The sequence below is a fragment of the Bison bison genome, unplaced genomic scaffold, assembly GCF_000754665.1.
Source record: "Bison bison bison isolate TAMUID 2011002044 unplaced genomic scaffold, Bison_UMD1.0 scf7180017864175, whole genome shotgun sequence".
NCBI classification, from domain to species: Eukaryota; Metazoa; Chordata; class Mammalia; order Artiodactyla; family Bovidae; genus Bison; species Bison bison.
In genome coordinates, this window is record NW_011494747.1 from 74,366 (window position 1) to 99,964 (window position 25,599).

The 25,599-nt window shown below is 37.7% G+C and overlaps 1 protein-coding gene across 1 annotated transcript in view; it reads right to left on the bottom strand.

The window, feature by feature from the left end:
* The window catches only part of LOC104990283 (reelin), a 531,703-nt gene that overhangs the window by 72,928 nt on the left and 433,176 nt on the right, over positions 1 to 25,599 (bottom strand). The window contains exons 25-31 of the mRNA XM_010842284.1: positions 19,572 to 19,777; positions 17,000 to 17,171; positions 16,331 to 16,531; positions 10,956 to 11,188; positions 3,241 to 3,398; positions 1,536 to 1,743; positions 282 to 358 (exon numbers count right to left, since the gene is read on the bottom strand). Of these exons, the coding sequence (XP_010840586.1) occupies positions 282 to 358; positions 1,536 to 1,743; positions 3,241 to 3,398; positions 10,956 to 11,188; positions 16,331 to 16,531; positions 17,000 to 17,171; positions 19,572 to 19,777 (1,255 nt within the window). The remainder of the gene's footprint in view (positions 1 to 281; positions 359 to 1,535; positions 1,744 to 3,240; positions 3,399 to 10,955; positions 11,189 to 16,330; positions 16,532 to 16,999; positions 17,172 to 19,571; positions 19,778 to 25,599) is intronic.

The following is a 25,599-nucleotide window of genomic DNA, read 5'->3' on the forward strand; positions in this document are numbered from 1 at the left end:
TGATGCTGGGGAAGATTGAAGGCAGGAGGAGAAGGGAATGACAGAGGATGAGATGGTTGGATGGCATCAGTGACTCAATGGACATGAGTTTGAGCAAGCTCTCAGAGATGATGAAGGACAGGGAAGCCTGGTGTGCTTCAGTCCATGGGGTTGTGAAGAGTCAGATATGACTGAGCAATTGAACAATAAATCAGTTTACAAAATTTCAGCCAAACTTTGGGAGGAGAAAGAACTACTTTGCTAGGAGTAACTGTAGTTTTTATGGAAATATAGCACCTTACCTTCATTTCTAGCTCTTGGTTTGATGCAGGTAATCCCTGAAGTTTTGCTTCCAATTTGTATATAAAACTGAACGAGTCTGGGGGGAAAAAAACCAAAACACCACACCTCAGTTTACTTAAAAACATGAGTTCAGAAGACATCTAGCCTTCTGTATTTTGACACGGTAAAAAGTAAAACTCCTGTAATTCTTAGGTACTATTTTTAAACACAAAGGGCATATGACAAGCAGAAACTACATAGATTAGATAGTAGGCTAATTCTATAACCATTCAGAAAAGTTAATTGATATGACCATTAATTTTATTTTGGAATAATGATTTAAACAAAAGGAAACAAGTTAACTTCATTTCCCTATGACACTCTGAGGCAACTTAATGAAATCACTGAAATGGAATTCCTTTAAATTGAGATGATACTATCCTTGGAAACTCAGGAGGAAAAATCTAACATTAAAAACTTGTATGTTACATTTGTTTAGGGCCAGACAATTACTTCTACTATGGATTTAAACTCAGATGGTTTAATTTTTAACAACTGTCTCTCAATTAGTGCGATGTAATCTATGCCTCAGTCACTATAAACCAAGCTACATGACAGGGTTAGCTCTGTGAGAAGGACTCAGAAGGAAGGGGAAAGAGACTGAAGGTAGAAAACATATGACACAGAATCCAGATTTTAGTGAGAAGAAGCTCTAAAAGCTTCAAACATTTCTTTAGCTTCCTTTCTTCCAATTCTAAAATAATTTGATTAAAACTAAAGAAGCACAGTTATATTTTAGATGTGCTACTTACTATTTCATTTGCCCTTAAAACTAAGCACTTATTTATCGTACCAGTAGGTGTCAGTGTAGGTATTTTAAATTTCTGGAATAGCCTTCAATAAGTGAATACAAATAAACTTACATAAATGGGGCACCACATTTTTGGACACAGAATTCAAAGTTGCAAAAAATTATTTGTTTTTCTTGGCATATATTAAAATTAATATCAAATAATCTTCATAATAACAGAGAACTTTAGAAAACCAAGCTGACATATATTAGACACACAGGCCTTGGTGATGACTGCATGCTGATTAACGAATTAAAGTTTTGCAGAATCTATTTTATTATAAATTTATGCTTCATTTTTATATATCAGAGTCTATGTAGAGAAACATTACTATGTGAACTCTGAAAAGAACAGTGTTGTAGGTTAGATCATACAGTAAGGTAAATATTATGTTCATGAAGAAGTGACCAGTTAACTACTTACCTGATATTCCTGGTGTCCAGAGGGACAGTCCTCGCTTCCCTTTTTCCAGGGCCACTGAAGTAGAGAGACTTGCCATCACTAAGTGTTCCACAGCCTGTTCCAACCTGGCCTCCGGTTATCTTGTACCACAGCGGGCTGAGCTTCCCCTCAAATCTATCAAACATCTCACTGTGATTAGGGACAATAGACACACAGGTTCCTTGTGCAGCTTCCGAGAAAAGAAATACAGAGGAGACAGGTTTTGTTAAAATCATGAAACATGAGAAGGTACATTAGTGTGTGGGCAAAGGAGACATTGCTATAAGTATTAGGGGGGAGAAACCATATGAAAATTCAAACCTCAAGCATCTGCCTGAAATACAGTCATCACTGCTGCTGCTGCTGCTAGGTCACTTCAGTCATGTCCGACTCTGTGTGACCCCATGGACAGCAGCCCACCAGGCTCCCCCGTCCCTGGGATTCTCCAGGCAAGAACACTGGAGTGGGTTGCCATTTCCTTCTCCAATGCATGAAAGTGAAAAGTGAAAGTGAAGTTGCTCAGTCGTGTCCGACCCTCAGAGACCCCATGGACTGCAGCCTAACAGGCTCCTCCATCTATGGGATTTTCCAAGCAGGAGTACTGGAGTGGGGTGCCACTGCCTTCTCCGACAGTCATCTCTACTATCATCAAAACAGTATTCTGCTTCTATTATTCTAAATTTTTAAACACAAACACAGAGGGAACCACACGGTCTCATGATTTTTGTTAACCAGAGGATTTGTGTAAACTGAGATACAAGATTTTGTCCACAAACAAAACGCGCTCATTTGTTGTCCTTGTATTAGAGGATCAATATAGGGAGTTTATCCCAGATTTAAGAAAAAACACCCTGAAACTACGAGTGACAGCACTCTACAGAAGGCCTGTAACAACATATGTGTGTCTTTAGTCACATGCCAGATGAAGAGCAGAACACTGAAAAGCTGGGAAGGATCCTTTGAAGTTAATTCCAGGAAAAATTCTATAAAAAGATTACAAAGCTTATAACATTTTCTCCCATTTTACTCTTTAATCTCAGCTTCCTTTTTACTTTTGCTTGTAGCAACATCTAAGGGTGATTGTGGTCAAAAAATACTTTTCTTGTTAAGTTTTTGTTTGGCAGTCTTGCATTTATCATTTCGTAAGTTGACTTTTACTTTAAATGTATAAAATTACACTTCGTATAAAAGCAATGTAAAGAGCACAGGACGCCTAATGCTTAAGAGCTTGGCTGCCAGGGATTAAAGCTGAGCTCTAGCAACATTTAGCTGTGTGACCTTGGGACAGTTACTGTGTGTCTTTGTGTCTGTTTCCTCAAGTGTAAACAGGGACAACGACAGTACTATGTTATAGGGTTATCTGTGAATTAAATGAGGTGAAATAAAAAACACCTACTGTAGGGCTTGGCATGAAGTAGGGATTCAAGTAATGTTAATTATTATCACTATTATTAGTAAATGAATATACTTAAGGGATGAAATATGTGTTATCATGCTTTCCCTTCTTAGGCAGCTCAAAACTACAAAATATTTCAGTGCCTCATTTGCCTAGGTTACAAATTTCTATAATTTTGGGACTTAAGAATAAATACTTAAGAATATATTTCCTTGGAAAAAGTAACATGAAATATAGTACTCAGAGATGAATATTTTACGAACAGATCATCAGACTTGTCTGCAGCCTTACCGGTGTACCCCAGGTCACAGAAACACACCCCTGAAACGCAGTCCCCATGGCCACTGCAGTAACTGGGACAAGGCTCTGATATGTATACGCCATCCAAAGCAAAAGGAGGCACATTCTTCTGGGAGCTGCTCTCCTGGATCCATCGGAATCTGGTCTTACTGTTGGGAAAAACAGCACATGTGTTTCTTGTACCAATATCTCATACCAAAGCACTGAAATACAGAACAGTTCAGAAAAACTCAAGAGATACATATTTATTTGGAAGTCACGTTCACTTGATTGGACACTTAACCTTCAAAAGTGTCTCTCTCAAATCTTTCTCAAAACTTCTTGATATTTTCTTCAGCATAAATGTCTAAATATCAGGAGGATTTCAGATAAAGAAGATTCTGATGGCCAGAAACATAGCTTTTTTTATTCTTGCATATTTTAAGAGGATATTTGGGAATCTTTGAAACCATCAAATAGAATGTACTTTGTTAGGACAAATAAGGGGACTATGGCTCTGCCATTTGCATGATTCTGGTAGGAAAGAATCAAGTTTGTACTGACAGCTCTATTCTCACCTGTTGCCTTCCTTGCCTTCTTCACTTTTCATCTTGAAGTCTTCAAGATGCTTTTTCTACAAACTTAGCAACCAGCTGGGCTGCCAACGAACACTGGTAACTGCCAACAAACAAAAGAGGGACCTGGTCCCAGTGCTTCAAAACCCTGGAACACGAGTGGCCTGGGCTACTGCCCAGTCCTATTTTCCTCATAAGTTTTGAGGCTGCCAAACTAAAACTTTTCCCAGTTGCTTTCTAATATTTCCAATCCTTTCAACACATCTCGTTTCCTTTCAAATACATGGAAACCCATCTACATCTATAACTTCATAACAAGAAAACATCTCTTCCTTCTCAATTCTACTAACATTAAAGAGGGACAATAGATTAGATTATCTAAATACCAATTAATTATGCTGCCATTATTTATAGATTCTTGAGTTAATTCAGTCTCTAAGTAAAGAAGAGTAAAGAATCTTAAAGATTAATGAAGACTATCAAAGATAATTGTAGATAAAGATGGTTCCTTTTCTCCTCTATTATTATGAAAATAATATAGCAGTATCAGAGTACATTTCTTTCTGGCTCTTCAAATAACTATGGTAATTTGGCAACACTGAATCATAACCCTGGCTTTCTTCTTCATTATTTTAAGTTATCTACATTTCGCACATTTACAAACGTAGGCAACAATGTTGTTTACTAGGTTTAAAAAGTTTTTCAGTGATTAATTTCTATTAATGCAAGCCTTAACACATTTTTCAATGTGTCAAAAGGAAGGTAAATGCATCTTTTATTTCCTTTGAAGTTAACTCAAAATGTATTGGTCTTATTTATTAAGGCAAAAGAGAACAGAATTGAAGATTAGCAAAACAAAGCAAAACCAAAAAATGAAAAGAAAAAAGAAAGTACAATTGTAAAGCCATGGGCTTTAGGAAAATTCTTCCCAATAGAGTCATAATATTATTTAACCGGTGAAGATATTTTTCCTTTCAAAGGAAATAAATGGAATTGGTGAAAAGCATCTTTTGCCAATTGTTTGTAGTAAAATGGTAAGATCTCTGTGCCCCTTCCAAAAGATAGGCTGTACACCTATAATAAAAAAGAAACACTTTGATTCCCTGGTAGAAGTCTTTTTTAATTAAAGTCACACTTGCCTTTTCTGTTTAAGTTTCTATAATAGAACTCAGAGAAACATGGATCTATAATTTCTGCCCCTCAGAAAGCAGAATTCCCCTTTATCCTGCATGTTCCAGATAAGGTAGTAGAAGATAACACACTCTCTCTTTACTCCCTTTCCAATTGTCATCTTTGTTCAGAGGATGCCTGAGCGACCTGGAGAACCAGTTTCTACCCCTGTCCTTCAGCCCACCACACTTCACAGGGGTGTTGCATCTGCCACTTAAACCAGGAAGGTAAGCACCTGTGCACTGCTTTGTCTTGTGATGTGTGGTGGTGGAGGAGACACTGGGCAGAATATTAAGCAGCTGAGCTTCTAGCCCTTCCCAGAGATGCTGACTTTCTGCATTTGGCATAGAGAGCCAAGAGCAGGATGAGTGGCTGTATGGTTCGGGATGAGAGTCAGCAGGGAGGTACCAGCACATATTTACCACCACCAATGTTCCTCTTCTGTAGGCAAGAACCAAGAGAATTAACATGAGCACAAACTGTTCCTTTGAGAAAATCAGCTTAGAATTATTTGTAAAAGAAAAATGTTCTAGTAACTATTATAATAAGCATGTTGGTTTGTGGCAAAATAGTTCCAAATTTTAACAATTTTCACTTACAATTCTCAGCTTTCCAACACTGCATTTGGAGATATCTGAGTTTAACATACTGCAGAAGAAACAAATAATAGCTCATTTGCTTGGGTTGAAGCAGTAACATATTTACTATTCTGTAGTAGAGAGCTCTCCATCACAAATGCCATCCCGAGCAAGTTGGATAGTATTCAAACAAACCAGGAAGCCAAATCCTAATGAATAAGATTTTGTCTTCCAAAAGCTGAGATCTAAGAAAATATTGATAAATTGGAAGCCTCAAAATATTGGCTCATTTTGTAATAATAAGGACAGTCTTTTCTTATTTCTCAGATGTGGCTTTACCAACTGGGTGATTCTACTTAGCATCAAACAAACTGCAGTTTCAGATTCAACTCTATATTATCTGGCTTTGGGGTATCACACCAGCATTGTGTTCCTTGGCTCCTGATTCTATGGACTACTTTTAAAGCGATGTCTTCCAATATCCTGGTATTCTAGACACTGCAGCAAAGATTTACCCCCTTATGCTCCCCAGCTTCATGACATGTTGCACTTGTCTATTTGGAAAACATAAGGCTGGGCCACAGTTTCAGAAGAAAAGGTTAGTTTTCATTCCAATCCCAAAAAAAGGCAATGCCAAAGAATGCTCAAACTACTGCACAATTGCACTCATCTCACACACTAGTAAAGTAACGCTCAATATTCTCCAAGCCAGGCTTCAGCAGTACATGAACCATGAACTTCCAGATATTCAAACTGGATTTAGAAAGGGCAGAGGAACCAGAGATCAAATTGCCAACATCCATTGGATTATCAAAAAAGCAAGAGAGTTCCAGAAAAACATCTATTTCTACTTTATTGACTATGCCAAAGCCTTTGACTGTGTGGATCATGACAAACTATAGAAAATGCTTAAAGAAATGGGAATACCAGACCACCTGACCTGCCTCTTGAGAAACATGTATGCAGGTCAGGAAGCAACAGTTAGAACTGGACATGGAACAACAGACTGGTTCCAAATTGGGAAGGGAGTATGTCAAAGCTGTATATTGTCACCCTGCTTATTTAAGTTATATGCAGAGTACATCATGAGAAACGCTGGGCTGGAAGAAGCACAAGCTGGAATCAAGATTGCCAGGAGAAACATCAATAACCTCAGATATGCAGATGACACCACCCTTATGGCAGAAAGTGAAAAAGAACTAAAGAGCCTCTTGATGAAGATGAAAGAGGAGAGTGAAAAGTTGGCTTAAAGCTCAACATTCAGAAAACTAAGATCATGACATCTGGTCCCATCACTTAATGGCAAATATATGGGGAAACAGTGGAAACTGTGACAGACTTTATTTTCTTGGGCTCTAAAATCACTGCAGATGGTGTCTGCAGCCATGAAATTAAAAGACACTTGCTCCTTGCAAGAAAAGTTATGACCAACCTAGACAGCATATTAAAAAGCAGAGACATTATTTGCCAACAAAGGTCCATCTAGTCAAGGCTATGTTTTTTCCAGTAGTCATGTATGGATATGAGAGTTGGACTATAAAGAAAGCTGAACACTGAAAAATTGATGCTTCTGAACTGTGGTGTTGGAGAAGACTCTTGAGAGTCCCTTGGACTGCAAGAAGATCCAACCAGTCCATTCTAAAGGAAATCAGTCCTGAGTGTTCATTGGAAAGACTCATGTTGAAGCTGAAACTCCAATACTTTGGCCACCTGATGTGAAGAACTGACTTATTTGAAAAGACCCTCATGCTGGGAAAGACTGAAGATGGGAGGAGAAGGGGATAACAGAGGATGAGATGGTTGGATGGCATCACTGACTTAATGGACATGAGTTTGAGTAAACTCTAGGAGTTGGTGATGGACAGGGAGGCCTGGCGTGCTGCAGTCCATGGTGTCACAAAGAGTCAGACACAACTGAGCAACTGAAGTGAACAGTTTCAGAAAAACATGGGGAGAGAAGGGCAGTGGTGGGGGTGAGGATTACAAGGGTTGCTATGTTACAATGCCCAGTTTGAGATGGGCAATAAGCAGGATGAAAGGGCTATTTAGCTCCAAAGGCAGATATGTCCTTATGGAAAAGGAAAAATGTCTCAGAGGATGAAGCCTATAGAGTAGAACAAACACCTGAGAAGAACAAAAGATTAGGGAACTACTTACCAGGAGGAGAACTGTCAAACTTTCTTATCCTGGACATTGCTGTAACAGCTATCTTGTTGGCTTTCAGAATTCTGGTGAACCAGTGTTTGCTATGTGCCTCCCATTCTTTTCATTTTCCTGAGTGGGCAGTGTTTATTATGTTGTTATATATATTATTATTATATTATTTTTATCTTATCTCATTGTTGTATGTTGGGTAGGGGTGGGGTAGATCAATCTTTTTTTTTTTTTTCAGTTCCTAGATCTGTGAGTCATATCCAGGGAACCTTGATATGAGATAAGTGACTTAGAGCCTGATACTATGATGGGACAAGTCTTTGAGGGTCTTGGGAGGAAAGTGAGTGTATTTTCATGGGGAACAGATATGAATCATAGGGCTAGGACAAACTATATTAGGTTGTTATAACAATGACTGGTAGCTCAGTTGGTAAAGAATCCGCCTGCATTGCAGGAGATCCTGGTTTGAATCCTGGGTTGGGAAGATCTTCTGGAGAACGGATAGGCTACCCACTGCAGTATTCTGGCCTAGAGAATCCCATGGGCTGTATAGTCCATGGGGAAACAAAGAGTTGGACCCAACTGAATAACTTTCACTTTCACATGGATCACACCTACTTATGTATATCTTCTATAAGATTTTTCTGCACTTTCTATCAAAAAGAGGAGTCTGTTTTCTCACTCTCTGTATCTAGACTTGCCTTGTGACTTGCTTTGACCCCTAGGATGTGGCAGTAAGATAGAGCCTGGCAGCTTCTACTTTTGTTTTTTTCTAACACTGGAACCACCCAATTGTGGATATTGTTATAAATACTGGGGTAGATACTGGGATGAAAACCACATAGAGATAAAGGTCCTACTAATCCCAGACACTAATCAACCTACCAACTGAAAAAAGCTACACTATAAAGGAGAGATGAGCAGAAGAACTACCCAATCAATTCCATAAAACCATGAGAAATAATAAGCCACTGCTGTCTTAAGCCACTATGTTTTGGAGAGGAATGTTGCACAGCAATAGGTAACTGTACAAATATTATCCTAGGCTCTACTGAGGGTTATGAAAAAGGACTAATGATAGTTTTTAAAAAGTAATGCAAAACCAATACAATATTGTAATTATCCTCCAATTAGAATAAATAAATTTATATATAAAAAAAGTAATGCACCTATGCATTCCTGATCATTTTCCTTCCACTGGTTGAGAGGTATAACAAGGTCTGGAATAGCTGCCTTGGATCCAGAGATAGAAGTTGTGTGTTCAGAATGGCAGAGATATCCTGTCATTTCTGAACTGCTCACCTTTGGACTATTATGCAGTAAAGAATGGATTTCTATCTTGTTTAAGCCTTGTTAAGCATTTGATTTATTTTGCTTTTATAGTAGCTAGACCTGTATCCTAACTAAAGCAGAATGCAAGTCAAATTATTAAATTTCACTAAAGAAGGTCAACTCATCAACTCTGGCACAAACCAAGTCATTTGAATCTCTCTGATACACAACAAAGTACACTGGCATGTAAAGACAAAAAATTACTTATAAGTTGATCTTAGATCCAATGACTGATGAATTCTTTCTTGGAATAGTTGGCATTTAAAGATTATGCTCCAAAGTTTAGTAGATTACCACAGAAACTTATATATCCTGACCATACAAGTTTCTTACCTATCTGAGAAGTCTGTATACCAAAATCTATGGTGCAGTTTTTGAAGGTATGCATAACTAATTAACAAGGAAGGAAGAGAACACAACCAGGATATCCAGCTAGATATAAATCTGGTGATCAATTAGGTGAAAGATTATATACAGAATGGTCTCTACAATTCTTAGCTTTTATCATTCTGTCAGTCAGGATGAGATATGTTATGCTGATGTAACATGCAGCCCCCAGTCTCAGTGGGTTAACCCAACAAAAGTTTATTTCTGGCTTATGCTATATGTCCAGTACAGGTTGTAAGAAAGTCTGCTGATTGCAGAAATGCAAGGACCCAGACTGATGTAAGCTTCATCACAAAAGGTGCTTTCATGAAACAGATATGATGGCAAAACGCACATGGACTCAAAGTCATATGTTTAATTTCCACTCACATTTCATTAGGCAATGCCTAACTTTAAAGAGTCCTACCATATTCTAGGAAGAAAGTAAGGCTGGAAATAATGTTGAATGGCATTACTGAGTAGCTCACTAAGAGTTGGACACAACTGAGCGACTTCACTTTCACTTTTCACTTTCATGCACTGGAGAAGGAAATGGCAACCCACTCCAGTATTCTTGCCTGGAGAATCCCAGGAACGGGGAAGCCTGGTGGGCTGCCGTCTATGGGGTCGCACAGAGTTGGACACGACTGAAGCGACTTAGCAGCAGCAGCAGCAGCAGCAGCAACCTCTATATTAAATTACATCACCAGCAGTACAAATAGACCTATTATATCATCTCAGGTCTGCACAGAAATGCTTTGACTGAGTCACAATTGAATATTATGTTCTAGGATTCAATTAAAAAGTGTCCACTTGAATGCTTCTTTTATCTTATGAAAAAAATATAGTTAAAACACTGATCTTGATGTTACCTACTCCACCCAACACAAAGATACATATAGGCACTACAAATGTATTTTAGAAAAAAGTACACTTAATTTTTTTTATCAGAATGTATATATTTTCTTTTATCTTATTCAACAATGAGAACCAAATGACCCTATCTCCTGACCTCTCACACTTTGTCCTAGCTGCCAGGAAGCTAAGAGTTAAACTTGTTGATTTATTACAAAAACTAATTTGCTTCAAGTTCTTAATCCATTTAGCTCATGCTTCTGTCAATTGATTTAAAATCTTTTTCTCTATTGTATTAATATGTATCTTAATGATGAGATATCTCAAATTGTCTATTCAAGGAGGCATTAAGTTAGAAAAAAATCACCACATAGTGAAAGTCTGTTACAATAATGCTTTATAACTCACTTAGCTTTTAAACATCTTCTGGTTAATACTGTAATCCCAGTGCCCAGGAAGAACTTGGCACAGGTAGGTGGCTCAATAAGTATTTGTTGAATGAATGAATGGATGAGTAAGTGAATAAACTGTTTCACAAATGTGTGTGTCATTTTCTCAAGAGTCATTACTTGGATAGATACTGCTAGAGGTTATGAATTCTTTTAGGTTATTGAGATATATGAAATGAAGGTATTGAGATAAATATATGCTCCTTAGAAATGGCAACTATGGCACATGGTAAGAATGGGCACTTTACCTGGATGCAAGAGACCTTGGAATAACAATGGTGATTCTTGTCCATTCTTCAAAGTCCCCCGTGTGATACATGGTGGGTTCACTCAGTTCTCTGGAGTTTCCTTCACATCCCTTGCCTGCAGAAGCTGGGTAACAGCCTTCTTTCACCAGAAACCAGGACATTCCAGCATCATGAGAGTACTGAAGAAGAACTGGGGCAGCACTGCTGAATTGATTGGCACACCCAATGTTAAGCTGTTAAAAAGAAAGAATTACACAGGTTTTGGTTTCAAGACATCACTTAACAAATTAGGTGCTAGAGCAGTCAGGCTTCTTTCTACTGAGTTTGCACAAATTTACAATGATAAGACATGCAGCTCAATTCCAACCAAGATCTTTTCATAGTGTCTGGAAATCTCTGTAAAAGCAATAGGGGCTTTTCAATAGAAAGCAGGACCAGCTTCCCATTTTGTGGACTTCTTGAGATTACAGGAGAGAAGAGAGAGCACAGATGTGATCAGAGTCTTGGACAAAAGATGAGAAGTCAAGAAACTGTGTTCTTTTCCTTTCCCAGACTGAGGATACAAACAGAGGGAAGCAGATGATAGAGAGCTGTCCTCTTTAGAACATGAAGGTCACTGAAGCTGTCCTCTGCTTTAGGGGGATAGGCATCTTTATTCTGTTTTCTTACAAAAGCTCAGTAAGAAATCACTGTCAACTTATATGAAAGAATTAAGTTTCTGTCACAGCATTGAATAAGCAACATAATCCAGAAATAAACCATTGCTCTTCTATGCACTTGTGGAGATGATTGTCATTACAGGATTAAAAATATTCAAAAAATTGTAAAAAATGCAACCTATATCACAATGCTATAGCACAACCATTAAAAAAAATAAATTTATTTATTTTTGGTTGTGCTGGGTCTTTGTTGCTGCATGGGCTTTTCTCTAGTTGTGGCGAGCAGGGGTTTCTTTCTAGTTATGGTGCCCAGGTTTCTCACTGAAGTGGCTTCTCTTACTGTGGAGCACAGACTATGGGCTGGAGGGAGGCTTCAGTAGTTGTAACATGTGGGCTCAGTAGTTGTGGCTTCTGGGCTCTAGAGCATAGGCTAAATAGTTTTGTTGCACAGGATTAATTGCTCCGAGGCATGTGGATCTTCCTGGATCAGGGATTGAACCTGTGTCTCCTACACTGGTGTGTGTGTATGTTAGTCACTCGGTTGTATCCAGCTCTTTGCGACTCCATGGACTGTAGCCCCCCAGGCTTCTCTGTCCATGGAATTCCCCAGGCAAGAATACTGGAGTGAGTTGCCACTTTCTTCTCCAGAATTGGCAGGCAGATTCTTTACCACTTGAGCCACCAGGGAAGCCCCTAGAACAACCATTTTTTTCTGTTTTCTCTTCTAATCTTTATAAGGAAGCATACCAATATCTAGGAGTAGTACTACTGAATCAAAATGTAGAAACTGTGAATTTCCTATTTATATGTGTTCATTTTTAATCACTTAGATTCAAATGAATCAGTTTTACACAGCACTGAATGCTACTAAAGCTTTGACAGTTTCTTTCTAAATTAATAAATATATAAATGATTGTATTACTGTTTTAGTTTATATTTTTTAAAAGTTGTAAATGTGAAACTCTTCCTGAAATTTAATCACATGCTGTCTTAGATCACATGATCTATTCATATGTTATTTCATTTGTTGGTTGGCGCCATCATAGGATTGTATAAGGCTTTATAACTAAGAATAGTCAAATTTTATAGAAAAAATTGAAGAACGCAAGAGAACATAAACATGACCAAAAAATAAAGGATGAAGGAAAGATAGGTCCCTAGGCAAATAAAATTGGGTCAGAGCTCAAGAGGTCAACCAGCTCCTCCTTGTGATTGTAAAGTAGCTTGAGTCAGTCTGTCAAAAATGGGAAGAACACATATATTCCTTAATTCCATGCTCAGAGCTAGAAAGCATCTCTCAGAAGGATTTATAATATGGCTAGTGGCAATTCTACTGTGATTCATTTATCCAAGTTTACATAGTTAAATGTCAAGAAAACAAAGACCTGACCCTCTAAGATGCAAGATCACCTCTTGTAACACAAACGCTTTTATTATATTACTTAGTTAGCATAGCCTTTGGCTGGCCTGTGGTGAGAGGAGTCACACTGGGCACACATAGTTAGCTTTCTGTCTTAGATTTATGGCAAAAGTAGGTAAGTCAATGGAGCTTTCAGTTCTGTGACAAGTTTGTGATTTTATTCGTTATGGACCATTTAGCCTGCTTCTTAACTGCTGATGTTTTCTAGAATTCAATTCTTGGCTTTCTTACCTTTTTACTCCATACAAGCTCGCTAATCTCATTCACAATCATAATTTCAGATTCCTTCTAAATCCTTATGACTCCCAGATACTCTCAGGCTCTCTGAACAATGTACATAACTGCTTCTTGTGTGTTTGTATTTCAGCAATCCATGAGCATGTGTGCTCAGTCACGTTTGACTCTTTGCAACCCCATGGACTGTAGCTTGCCAGGCTCCACTGTCCATGGGATTTCCCAGGCAAAAATGCTGGAACGGGTTGCCATCTCCTCCTCCAGGGGACCTTCTGACCCAGGGATCGAATCTGCATCTCCTGTCTTGGCAGGTGGATTCTTTTACCACTGAACCACCTGGGAAACCCTTAGCAATCCACAGGCATCCCTAAATCCACAGGTCCAAGTCTTCTCATCATCCACCACCCTAAAACAAATCTTCCTATTCCTGAATTTCTGATTTCAGTGACTTGAGCCAGAAATGTGGGAATCATTCTAGAATTCATTCTATCACCCAATAGGTTACCCAAACCTGTTGACTGCACCTTTAACATCTTTCAGAACATCTACTTATAGTCCCAGGCTATGCCTTAGTCTGGCCTCCTCATTTCTTTCTTTGATGACTTCTCTAGCATTGTCACTTTACTCAAAATACACTCAGCAATCTGAACACATCTCTCTGCCTCTTCCACTGTCTCACAGGTCCAAGTTCCCATTATCTATTACTTGGATCACTGAAATAATTGCCTGGCAGTCTTTTTATCTCTGCCTTTGACTCTGCCAGTGTACTCCCAACTCAGTTACCTGTGTGATTTTTTAAATGTCTAAGTCAAAGTATGTCACTCTTCTGCTAGCTATTTTATGTATTATGTAGTGTAGGTACAGTGTTAGTTGCTCAGTCATATCTGACCCTATGGACTGTAACATACCAGGCTCCTCTGTCCATGGAATTCTCCAGGCAAGAATACTGGAGCAGGTAGCCATTCCCTTTTCCAGGGGCTCTTCCCGAACCAGGGATGAAACCCAAGTTTCCTGCATTGTAGGCAGATTCTTTATTATCTGAGTCACCAGGGAAGCCCATTTTATGTAGAGCAAAAGTCAAAGTCTGATCTTTTTTTTTCCCTACCAGTCTCCCCTTCCTCACTTTGCTTTAGTCACAGTGGTGTCCTTGTGGTTTCTTGAACTTTTCCAAGCACACTCCTACTTCAAGGCATTTGTCCTTTTTGTTCTATCTGTTCTCTTTTGTTCTTTCTTTGTCTCTATTCCTAGCTATTTTCATAGCCTAAAAAGAAGCCTGGAACACAGTAAAGGTTTTATAAATAGTTTTTCCTCCTGTTAAGTCAATAGAATGATCCTTCTAAAACACAGGTCTGATTCTCACATTCAATAGGTTAAACATCTTCCATGACTCATTGCTCTTGGATTAATATCTCAGTGACTTAGTGTATCACATAAAGCTCATTAGAATCAACCTTATCTTGGCTCTAAACTCAAATTTCCAACATTTCCATTCTCATTTGCACTTTCCTGTATTTTCACATAGTTGCACACTCTGTTCTAGCTGAAATTTCCCACCTCCTCCATTTTGCAGTCTGCTAAGTCTCTGTATTTCCAGAAACTTCCTATTTTAACTCATCCATCCATCTATCCATTTAACTAATAGATAATTTTGGAGTACCTGCCATATGCCAGGAACCATGTCAGGTACTCCCACAGCATCAGTGATTCTACTGCAACTGTTCACTTTTCTGGCTCACTTGCTAGTTTCTTGAGGGCTTGGCTACATTTCTCATCTCTGTATTCCTAGCACTTAGTGTTGACACAAGGAAGGCAGTCATCAAAACTTAACCAGCACTGTACCTTTTTTGGACAAATAACATCAAGTTCTTATTACAGATTCCAAATATACATTAACAATTCCTAAATGACTCATATTACCTGCCTATTACCAACTGATAGCTATAAAACAACAATTTCTGGTGTGATTGTAGAATTGAGACTTTTCTTAGGCATTTTGCATTATGTTTTGAAACATTTAATAATATTTTCTCTATTTAGATTTTTAAACTTTAGAATACCACCTCGCAGAGTTCAACACCTACACTATCATGATTTTGTGGCTAATTAATTAGAAAAAGTGCCAGATGAGAAACAGCATACTATTCTGACAATGTATTGCTATTGCTGTTATTCTACTCCCATTTTAGGCAGTACCAACAAAGTAATATAGTTGTACACCATTATTAATGGTTTTCCATGGCAATTTAGCATCAAAATCTAAACAGAGAAGAATAACATTTCACTAATCATCTTATTTATGACTCACTGCCTTGTTTACAGACCTCTGGAAATTATATTTGAAGAGCTTCCCATAAACATCTGATCTCTTTAATAATTCCATTTGTAAATTATTTAACATCTGCATCCTGCCGTTATGTAAGGACCATGTAGTTGTGCTGGATCATTAAAAATGCATTACTCTCGACCCCAGAATTCACCAATGGGATTTTATTATAAACACAATGAAATTTTGATTAGGGTTTTGAAAAAAGAGCTTGTCAAAGTAAATACTTGCTATCCATGTTGACATGTTATCACAGCACTGAAAAATAAGCAGCTTTTAAGAGAACAATGATAATTAAAGTAAAAATATATTGAATCAAAGGAAAAGAAATTATTTGAAAACCCCATAGTAAAAACATAAAATTACTCGCAAATTTAAAAAGTACTAGTTAGCTGAAAAGGAGAACGCATCCATTACCATCCAAAAGCATGGGATTCATTAAGTCACAATCAGATTGAAGTCCTCAAAGTAATCTTTCTTTTTAATTCTGATCGAATTCCACGAGCACTTAAAGAAACACAGTGACACAGCCACTTCTGGGGCTCACTAAAAACTGACAAGCTGTTATCCTTATGGGTAGAGCTAAAAAGCTTTGCCATTCCAAGACTGTTGGAAACTGTTTGTTCAGATGAGTCCCTTCACTAACAGAAATATGAACATTTTGTGTTCTTTGTGAATTTCATTTACAAATCTGGAAGATGGTTACTCCTTAATCTGCAAGAAGTTTATGCATAAATACCTTGAATTGCAGCACATATCCAGGCTTCAGAGTCAAATCTCGAGTTACTGCAAATCGGTCCCCATCTGATTTTCCAAACACCATGGCTGATGGCGTGGCAGAGCAGAAAGTTTCATTTTTAACCATTCCTTCATTAGCTAACATCAACCACACACTCATTTGATTCATAGGGTAATCAAAAGCTGGTTTCTCATAAAAGTTCTAATAGAAACAATACAAACAACACAGAAAGGCAATTTGATAGCTTTGAAAAGAAGAAAGGAATTTTCAGTTCATGACATGCTACTATGTGTATTACCATGTATCATTTGTGTTTCTAAGAAAATAAATCAGACTCTCAAACTGTTTTTTAAACTGCCATGAAGTTTTTCTCCTGATTATTTAACAACTGAAAGTATTTTGCCACTATATATCTAATTATTTTATAAACAAATAATCACGCTTAATGAATTGGCCAAACTTTCTAGTCTTTTTTTTTTTTTTTTACATTTTTTAACATCTAAATAATCTGTGAAAGAGTAGCATAGAGAGGTAAAAAAATATTAGTGCAAACACATAAAACCAAACTACATGTTCAAGTGTCAAGCACTAAATCCTTGGAGGAGTCAGTAATCCCATCCTCTTTTACAATTCTATGTCATCCTGGAGTTTAGACATAATGAGAAATACCTGAGGTAAAGTTGGATTGACAACTGGGATGATCTGTTTTTGTTTCTCAGACAGAATGATGATGTCGTCAACTGCCCACTGGTCATAGTCTTCCCCTGAAAACACAGGCTGCCACCAGCGGAACCTGGTGCAGGGGGTCTTGGCAGCAGCTGGTAGCTCAAGATAGACAAATCTGCATAAAAGCAAATCATTTAGTGCCAGGAAAGGAAAAACTCTGTTTTTCTTAGCAGCTGTTAAAATAACACTAGTAGCAACAAGAGAAAGTTTAGTTTTGCTTGATCTCTTGGTATTTTTGAGAAGTTTCTAAGTTTAGACAAATTAGACAAGAGGTTTAAAGTTGTAAGCAAGTTTAGTCTTGGTCCTGGTTTCTCCATTTGTTATGGTATCTTTTGGAGGCAGATATTTCAACTGAGTTTGATTAACTGAACAATGTCTTTTGACTACCAAGACAATGGTCATAACATTTCTAAAGAAATCCTTAGAAAGAACTGCTCCCTTGCATATTATTGCATTAAAATAGCATTAATTTTTTTTCAAAACAGTTCTTACTTTATTAAGGAAAAATATAAATAACCAGTAAAAATGAAACATAAATCACCGATAATCTACCACATGAGAATGGCCTCTGCTAACAGTTTGCTGTATAACATTAAAGCATGTACTCTTATACACAGGTGAGATTATATGTATAATTTTGTATCTTACAGTTTAAAAATGAACATTATATCATAAGCACATCCTCATGTCAGTAAACTTATTTAAGATCATTTTACCATTTATATAATTTTTCATCATACAGATGTGCTACTATTTATTTCATCTTTCCTTATAAATAATTCTGTGATGAAAGTCTATGCATATAGTTTTATGTACACCTCAGTTTATTTCTTTAGGGAAGATTCTTCAAAATGGAATTACCAGGCCAAATAAAATGGTCATGTTTAAGGCTCTTGATTTTTCCAAAAATCCAAAGGATTTTTCCAAAATTCTTTCCCGGAATAATGGCATGCAGGATGACATGAGAGCACCTGTCTTGCTGCTCCATGTGGAAAGAGCATTTTGTGTTATTAAAAAATGACCAGCTGACTGTTGAAAAATGGTATCATTTTTTATTACCAGAGAGGTTGGATATTGTATTTTATTAAACATATGTCTTTCTTGTTTTGTAACATCTATTCATTCCTTTTACCTATTTTTCTACTGGATCTTAGTGTTTTTCTTGATAATTTTTATGAGCTCTTTACAGGAACACTGATCTTCTATTTCTCATATTTGTTGCAAATATTTTCTCAGTTTATTTTTTTAAATTTTTTTCTATTTCCTTTGAAATGGATGTGTTACATGCGTGTTAATTCTTCTACTGAATTTATGTATAGAAAGTTTAGATATGTTCCCAAGATCAGATAGTAATCTAAATGTTTAAATCTTTAACCAGTCTTTAACATTATCATCTGAGATGTTAGATGACAATCTATATAGATATTTCCCCCCAAGAGCCTACCCATTTTTTTCTAACACCATTTGATTGAATGACCATTTCTTTATCATTGATAATTGATGTGTGTTTTTTTTTTTTTCACATATAAGTTTGTATGTATATCTGAGTTAATTTCTGGGTCATTTGACTTGATTGTTCTATCTATGCACTGGTATCATTCCACTTTAATTATGTAGGTTATACAATATATTATAATATCGTGTAGGGGATCCCTCTATATTTAACCAAAAGTTTAAACTATTTTTGTCAGTTTATATTTCTAGACATAAAGTTCCAAAAAAACTACCACTAAGACTCTGGTTGCAATAGTATAACATATAAATTAAGAGATATCTTCATATCATAATGTTCAGTTTTCCTATCCAAGGATGCTGTATTATTTTCCATTTATTTGTTCACTTCCTTCACAATTTTAAAGAAGTTTTGAAGCTTTATTAAAGTTTTCTTTACAGAGATTCTCAGTATTGTTAAACTTATTCCTTATATTTATGTATTTTCAGGCATGGGGTCTTCTGATAGCTTCCAACTCAGAATCTCTTAACCATTTTAGTGTCATAGAAGTCTTTGAAAATGTGGTGAGATAGTTAGGACCTAAAGAAAAATTCCCTTAAATAAAAATGGAATATATCTGGAATTTAAAAAAGCTATTGAATTTTTGTTTGTCTATATAGTAATCTTCTTACTTTACTGAATTCTCAGTAATTTCCAGATTGACAATGCTATTCCTTAGAAAAAATATACTTTGAATAGCTTCAAACTGTTTAAACCAGTTGGCCCCATTATCAATTTCCTTTCTACTGTATAGGGGGAACCTCTCCAGGCTTCCATCTCCCACCTACCATACCTGACTCTCTTCCTGGATATTATGATTCTCGTTAGACCCAGTTGGCTTTCACTGGTTTCTGCCTTTCCCCTGTGTGCCTTAGAAGTAATGCTTTTGGTTGGTCTCTCTGCATATCTAATTGTGTTATATCATGGAGAGTTATCTCTCCTTGAAATGACTCAATGTTTCAAACACAGCAACATCACCCTTAACCTTCCTGAAACCATTAGAAGGCAATCAGAACTGGTTACCTGGGTTTGCTGAAGTCTGAGAAGTACATTTCTGCCAGCAGGTGCCACTGGATGCCCCCGTTGTTGCTGTACTGGAGGAGGACACCCTCCTCTCTGCTGTCAGGCTTGTTGCAAGCAGAACTCTCTCCACCGATTTGGATGTAGAACTGGACAAAGTCCACCCAAGAAGTATCCAGATCCCAGCTCACCAACTGTCTTTTCCCAGCCTTTCCAAAGAACAGAGAAATCACAGATCCAATTATCTGGGAGCAATTTGTCGTTTCAGTTTCAAATTTGTATGAGCATCCTGGCTCTATGTGAAGTTGATCATGTTCTCCTTTATTGTTGAGAGGAGCAAGTTATGTTATTTAACTGTTCCTGGATACATTCTATTAATATCCAGGACTTGATTATGAGATCCCTGAGAACTGCTAATTACACCAAAGAGTATTCAAAAGTCTTTAATAACAAAGCAAAACTCATTTTAATTAAAATACTTCCAGTATTCCCTTTGTAAATCTCCTCCAGGCAGAGTCATGGAGCAGAAAGATCATACACATACTTTGAAATCAGTTGGAGCTGGGTTTGAATCTCAGCCCATGATTCATGCTGTTCTCTAGCTGCGTGACCTTTCTGAGCTTTTATTTTCCTCAAAAGTACAATATGGGTAATAATACCTTCCACATAGGGTGTTGTGACAATTAGGTGAAATAACATGCTACATAACTTGCCTAGCACATGGCATGCTTTCTTGAGGGAATAATCTCTGCATACATATGCCTTGACCCTACTCCTACCTGGGCACTGAAGTGAAACAGGTAAGACAGAAACTTCTGAACAGAGAGTACTGAAGTCTCTTGGGCTCCCAGTCAGTCAGCCTGTGTGTCTCTCTTGGAAACAGAGAAGGTGGGAGGGATCACTAAATAAGTTTTTGCAACCACTAAATGATCTCTTTGTGTCTTAAAAATGTTAAAAAACTTCAAATCCGGTAACTTGCTTCCTTTGTTTAGTGTCACAGGAAGTGCCCCTGCCTGTCACAGTTCTGTTGCAAAATGTATTAGACACAAATCGACAAGTTTGTCATCACTTATCTGTAAATGGTTTCATGCTGCTGCTGCTGCTGAGTCGCTTCAGGCGTGTCCAACTCTGTGTGACCCCATAGACGGCAGCCCATCAGGCTCCCCCGTCCCTGGGATTCTCCAGGCAAGAACACATGCTAACAGGATTGAAAAAATGTTTGCTGATAAGATTCCTTCACCCAAATCAAATCTGCCAAAACTAATCCATGGATTGCACTGATTGGTCTTGGAGAGTTTTCGAGAAGTTCAATTAAGTTGGGAAGAAAATCTGAGAGAGGATACACAGTATAGAGCAAAGCATCCCTCACACTTATAATTTAAACTCCACTCTAATCCACTAAGTTAATTAAGAAAGGGTTTCAGTTATTAGAAGTCACAGGGGAAATACTTGGTGATAATTATGGGAGTACACAGTTACTGATAAATCTAAAGCCAATTAAAAGATCCCAAAATAGACAAGGATGCCAGCAAAAAGAAAATTAAGGTTAATCCTGAGACAGGAACTTGGTTTTTGGAACTCTCAATTTTATGTATATATTAGAAGAAATCTTAAAAGTAATATGCATTTTCAACATATTAGATGTGCCTTTCATTTTTCTTGCTATTGACTTGACATATTGTAAGTATGAAACACCTCAGAGATTACTATAATCCGTCCTAGAATTTTCATGCCTCAGGATCAGTACAGGAAGAATGATTTTGAGAAGAATCTAGCTGGTTAATTCCCACCCAGCAAAATTCTATGAAAACCCTGGCATTTGGAAATGAGCCAGAAGGATAAAGATCTAAGATGAGAAGTATAAAAATCCAGCTATCATAATTAGATGGTTGGAATGATTGCCTATTGCAATATTCACAGAATAGTGTTCTTTTTCCAGGAGAATATGGTATTGCTCTATAATGGTTCTGAGAGCATTTTGTGGGATTTTTGTAAATGGTGAAAAATATATAAATGCTTGGTGTGGCACTGAAGATGTTTTTTCTAGAGTAGCACAAATTAATTTCTTTTGTTCAGTGACCTGAAATGATGAACACTGTTTTAAAGGGGGTAAAAAAGAAAAAAGAAATGGCTCATGGTAAACCATTCTGTCAGAACTTAGAATCTGATGTAACACATAGTTTGTAGTTTTTTTTTTTCTATCATACTATGATCAATGTATTTATGTGTGTGTGTAGATATGTGTGACCTATATTTTGGTCATCTGATGCAAACATCTGACTCTTTTGAAAAGACCCTGATGCTGGGAAAGACTGAAGGCAGAAGAGGGCATCAAAGGATGAGATGGCTGGATGGCATCACGGTGCAATGGACAAGAACCTGGGCAAACTCCGGGAGATGGTGAGGGACAGGGAGCCCTGGTGTGCTGCAGTCCATGGGGTCACGAAGAGTCAAGACATGACGAGGCGACCAAACAACAACAAGGAGCATTTATATCTATCTATCTATGTATACATAGACATGTAATGTGAGTGTATGTGTGTTCAGATAATAGATTAAGGATTTTCTCATTGCTGGGGAGTGGAAAATATGCTCCAGTATTCCCTAACATTTTAGGTTAAAATGTCTTTAGGGTTTACATAAAATAATACAAAATTTAAAGGTAATGTCTTTAAAATCTTGAGCCTTTATAATAAAACCTCTAAAACACTTTACAAAACTTCATGTTTTGTCTTCCATTAAAGTTGTCTTTTCAGATGATCAAGCTTGATTTAGAAAAGGCAGAGGAACCAGAGATCAAATTGGCAACATCCACTGGATCACTGAAAAAGCAAGAAAGTTCCAGAAAAACATCTACATCTGTTTTATTGACTATCCAAAAGCCTTTGACTGTGTGGATCACAATAAACTGTGGAAAATTCTGAAAGAGATGGAAATACCAGACCACCTTACCTGGCTCCTGAGAAATCTGTATGCAGGTCAAGAAGCAACAGTTAGAACAGGATATGGAATAACAAACTGGTTCCAAATCGGGAAAGGAGAACATCAAGGCTGTATATTGTCACTGTGCTTATTTAATTTATATGCAGAGACACCCTTATGGCAGAAAGCGAAGAAGAACTAAAGAGCCTCTTGATGAAAGTGAAAGAGGAGAGTGAAAAAGTTGGCTTAAAACTCAACATTCAAAAAACGAACATCATTGCATCTAGTCCAATCACTTCACGGCAACTAGATGGGGAAACAATGGAAACAGTGACAGACTTCATTTTCTTCGGCTCCAAATTCACTGCAGATGGTTACTGCAGCCATGAAATTAAAAGATGCTTACTCCTTGGAAGGAAAGTTATGACCAACCTAGACAGCATATTAAAAAGCAGAGACATTAGTTTGCCAACAAAGGTCTGTCTAGTCAAAGCTATGGTTTTTTGAGGAGTCATGTATGGATGTGAGAGTTGGACTATAAAGAAAGTTGAGTGCCGAAGAATTGATGCTTTTGAATTGTGGTGTTGGAGGAGACTCTTGAGAGTCCCTTGGACAGAAAGGAGATCCAACCAGTCAATCCTAAAGGAAATCAACCCTGAATACTCATTGGAAGGACTGATGCTGAAGCTGAAACTCAATACTTCGGCAACCTGATACGAAGAGCTGACTCACTGGAAAAGACCCTTGATGCTGGGAAAGATTGAAGGCAGGAGGAGAAGGGGACAACAGAGGACGAGATGGTTGGATGGCATCACTGACTCGATGGACATGAGTTTGAGCAAGCTTTGGGAGTTGGTGAAGGGCAGGGAAGCCTAGCATGCTGCAGTCCATGGTGTCACAAAGAGTTGGACATGACTGAGTGACTAAACTGAACTGAAAGTCATCTTTAATCAAAAAGCCCAGCAGAAAAATAATTTTACTATATTTATTTGAAAATAACATTTTTTTAGAACTTCCTATTGTTTCCACTTTTCTTTCCAATTCATTCATTACTTTCTTCAAATAATTATTGATTGCCAATTATACCAAGCTCAACACCATGTGTTGTATAAACAAACTAGAAAGGAGATTTTGCAGACATAAGCAGGGAAAGTAATGACAATTTAGAGCTACAGACCAAGTTCTATTCCTTGTTAAATCCCACTTGGTCATCTGATCAATTATCAAGGTTCCAATTTATTCAGTCTCAAGGGTATTTATGGATATGTAAATACCTAATGTAAGGCATGCATTTTTGAGTAGAACATCTTATCTAGAAGTTTGGCTTAGTCAGTAATTCTGCATTTTTCTGGGTAATGTGAGAATAAAAATAAAAATATGATCTATATATGTAAGAAACATTGACAATGAGAGAGGCAGTCAAATAAAGGAGAGATCAGTGTCGTCTGCCATAGTCCCAGAAATCCCCATGGAAGTGAAACCAAGCAGGACCCTGTGGGGCTCCTGGTTACAAAAGCCTTTCCATGTCCCCTGTTCCTTGTTGGCAGGGAACAGACTCCAGCCTTCAGGACCTTCCCTGAATCCCAAAGAGTAGATTCAAACAGTTGCTAGTCAGGGAAGGGAGAGGATGCAGAGACAAAGGAGGAACAATAAACAATAGTGCAACCTTGTGGCAGAGTCCTGTTCTGCCTAAAGGGAAACACATAACAATATCTTTGCATTTTTATAGAACTAAAACCCCCACCAAGCGGAAGATATCTGCATTCTTCATTCCAGAGAAGACCACTGAGGCCAGATTAAAAGAACTAGAGCAGCATCAAGAAACTATGCGAGACCAGGATAAAGGAGTGCAGGCTCTACACACACCCTAATCTTGGTCAGCAACCCCACTCTTAAACTACCGCTATAAAATTCCTCACCAAATCCTCCTGGGGTAGAATAGTTTTTCAGGGCAGGAATACACTGTTGTCCTCCTTTGCCCGGCAAAGCAACAAAGCTTTTCTTTTCTATTTCACTCAGAACTCCATCTCTGAGATTTGATTCAGCACCAGTACGCAGAGGCTGACATTCAGCATCAGAAGCAGCAGGATTTGGGCAAAAGTTTTATATGGATATCAGAGATGGTGGAAGGCATAATGGAAAGCAGTGAACACTAAGCAAAGAGAGAAATTGGCAACATATGGGATGATGAGGAGAGTTTCCAGTTTGGAGAAAAGGGTTCATGTTTGGAAAAAGAAAATGAGTTATGCAGTTAGGGCAGCAGTCCTGGAGACTGTCCTGAACACTGGTGATAGAAGAATGACAAGGCAGAAGCATGTTTTTAGATTGACTTCAAACCTCTAAGGAACCCTTCCTTTGGGTTACTATCCCTTCTCTACTTCAATCATGCTGGCTGGTGGGGGCTGTCAAACTGTGTATTCCACCTCTCTGCCAATGGAGTGAGGATACACCTCTGGCCATGCCCATCATATGACACCATTCATGTACATGTGATTGATCAATCAGAAACCTTACTCACATTTTCCCATGGAGTTGCTTATAGGGCTCTGTGGCCATGGCCACTCTCACAATGACTGCTGACCTGAAAAAGAGTCTTCTGTAAAGGAGAGAGTTCTGTGGGCATTTGAGTTTCCAGTTCTAGGTATCTCCGTGGCCAGTTTCATCTAAGCCCTTCCTGTTTTGATTACAAGAACTAAATTTCCTTCTTTTTTGCTTAAGCTAGTTTCTCTCACTTAGAATTCAAAATAGGTCTGACTGATACAAGAGAAAAAAAGTAAATCTATGATCTTTAGGTATCTTGACAAAAATTTACAGAGAAAGTTGGTACAGGAGGAAGACATTGATTTTATTTTTGAAATGCTTATTTTATTAGTGGCAGGGCATGCCTATGGAAATATTCAATGATACCAATTTGAAATTCATTCTCATAAACTATAATTATGATAGCTAACACTTATATGCTTTTGAACTGTGGTGTTGGAGAAGACTCTTGAGAGTCCCTTGGACTGCAAGGAGATCCAACCAGTCCATTCTAAAGGAGATCAGTCCTGGGTGTTCATTGGAAGGACTGATGCTAAAGCTGAAACTCCAATACTTTAGCCACTTCATG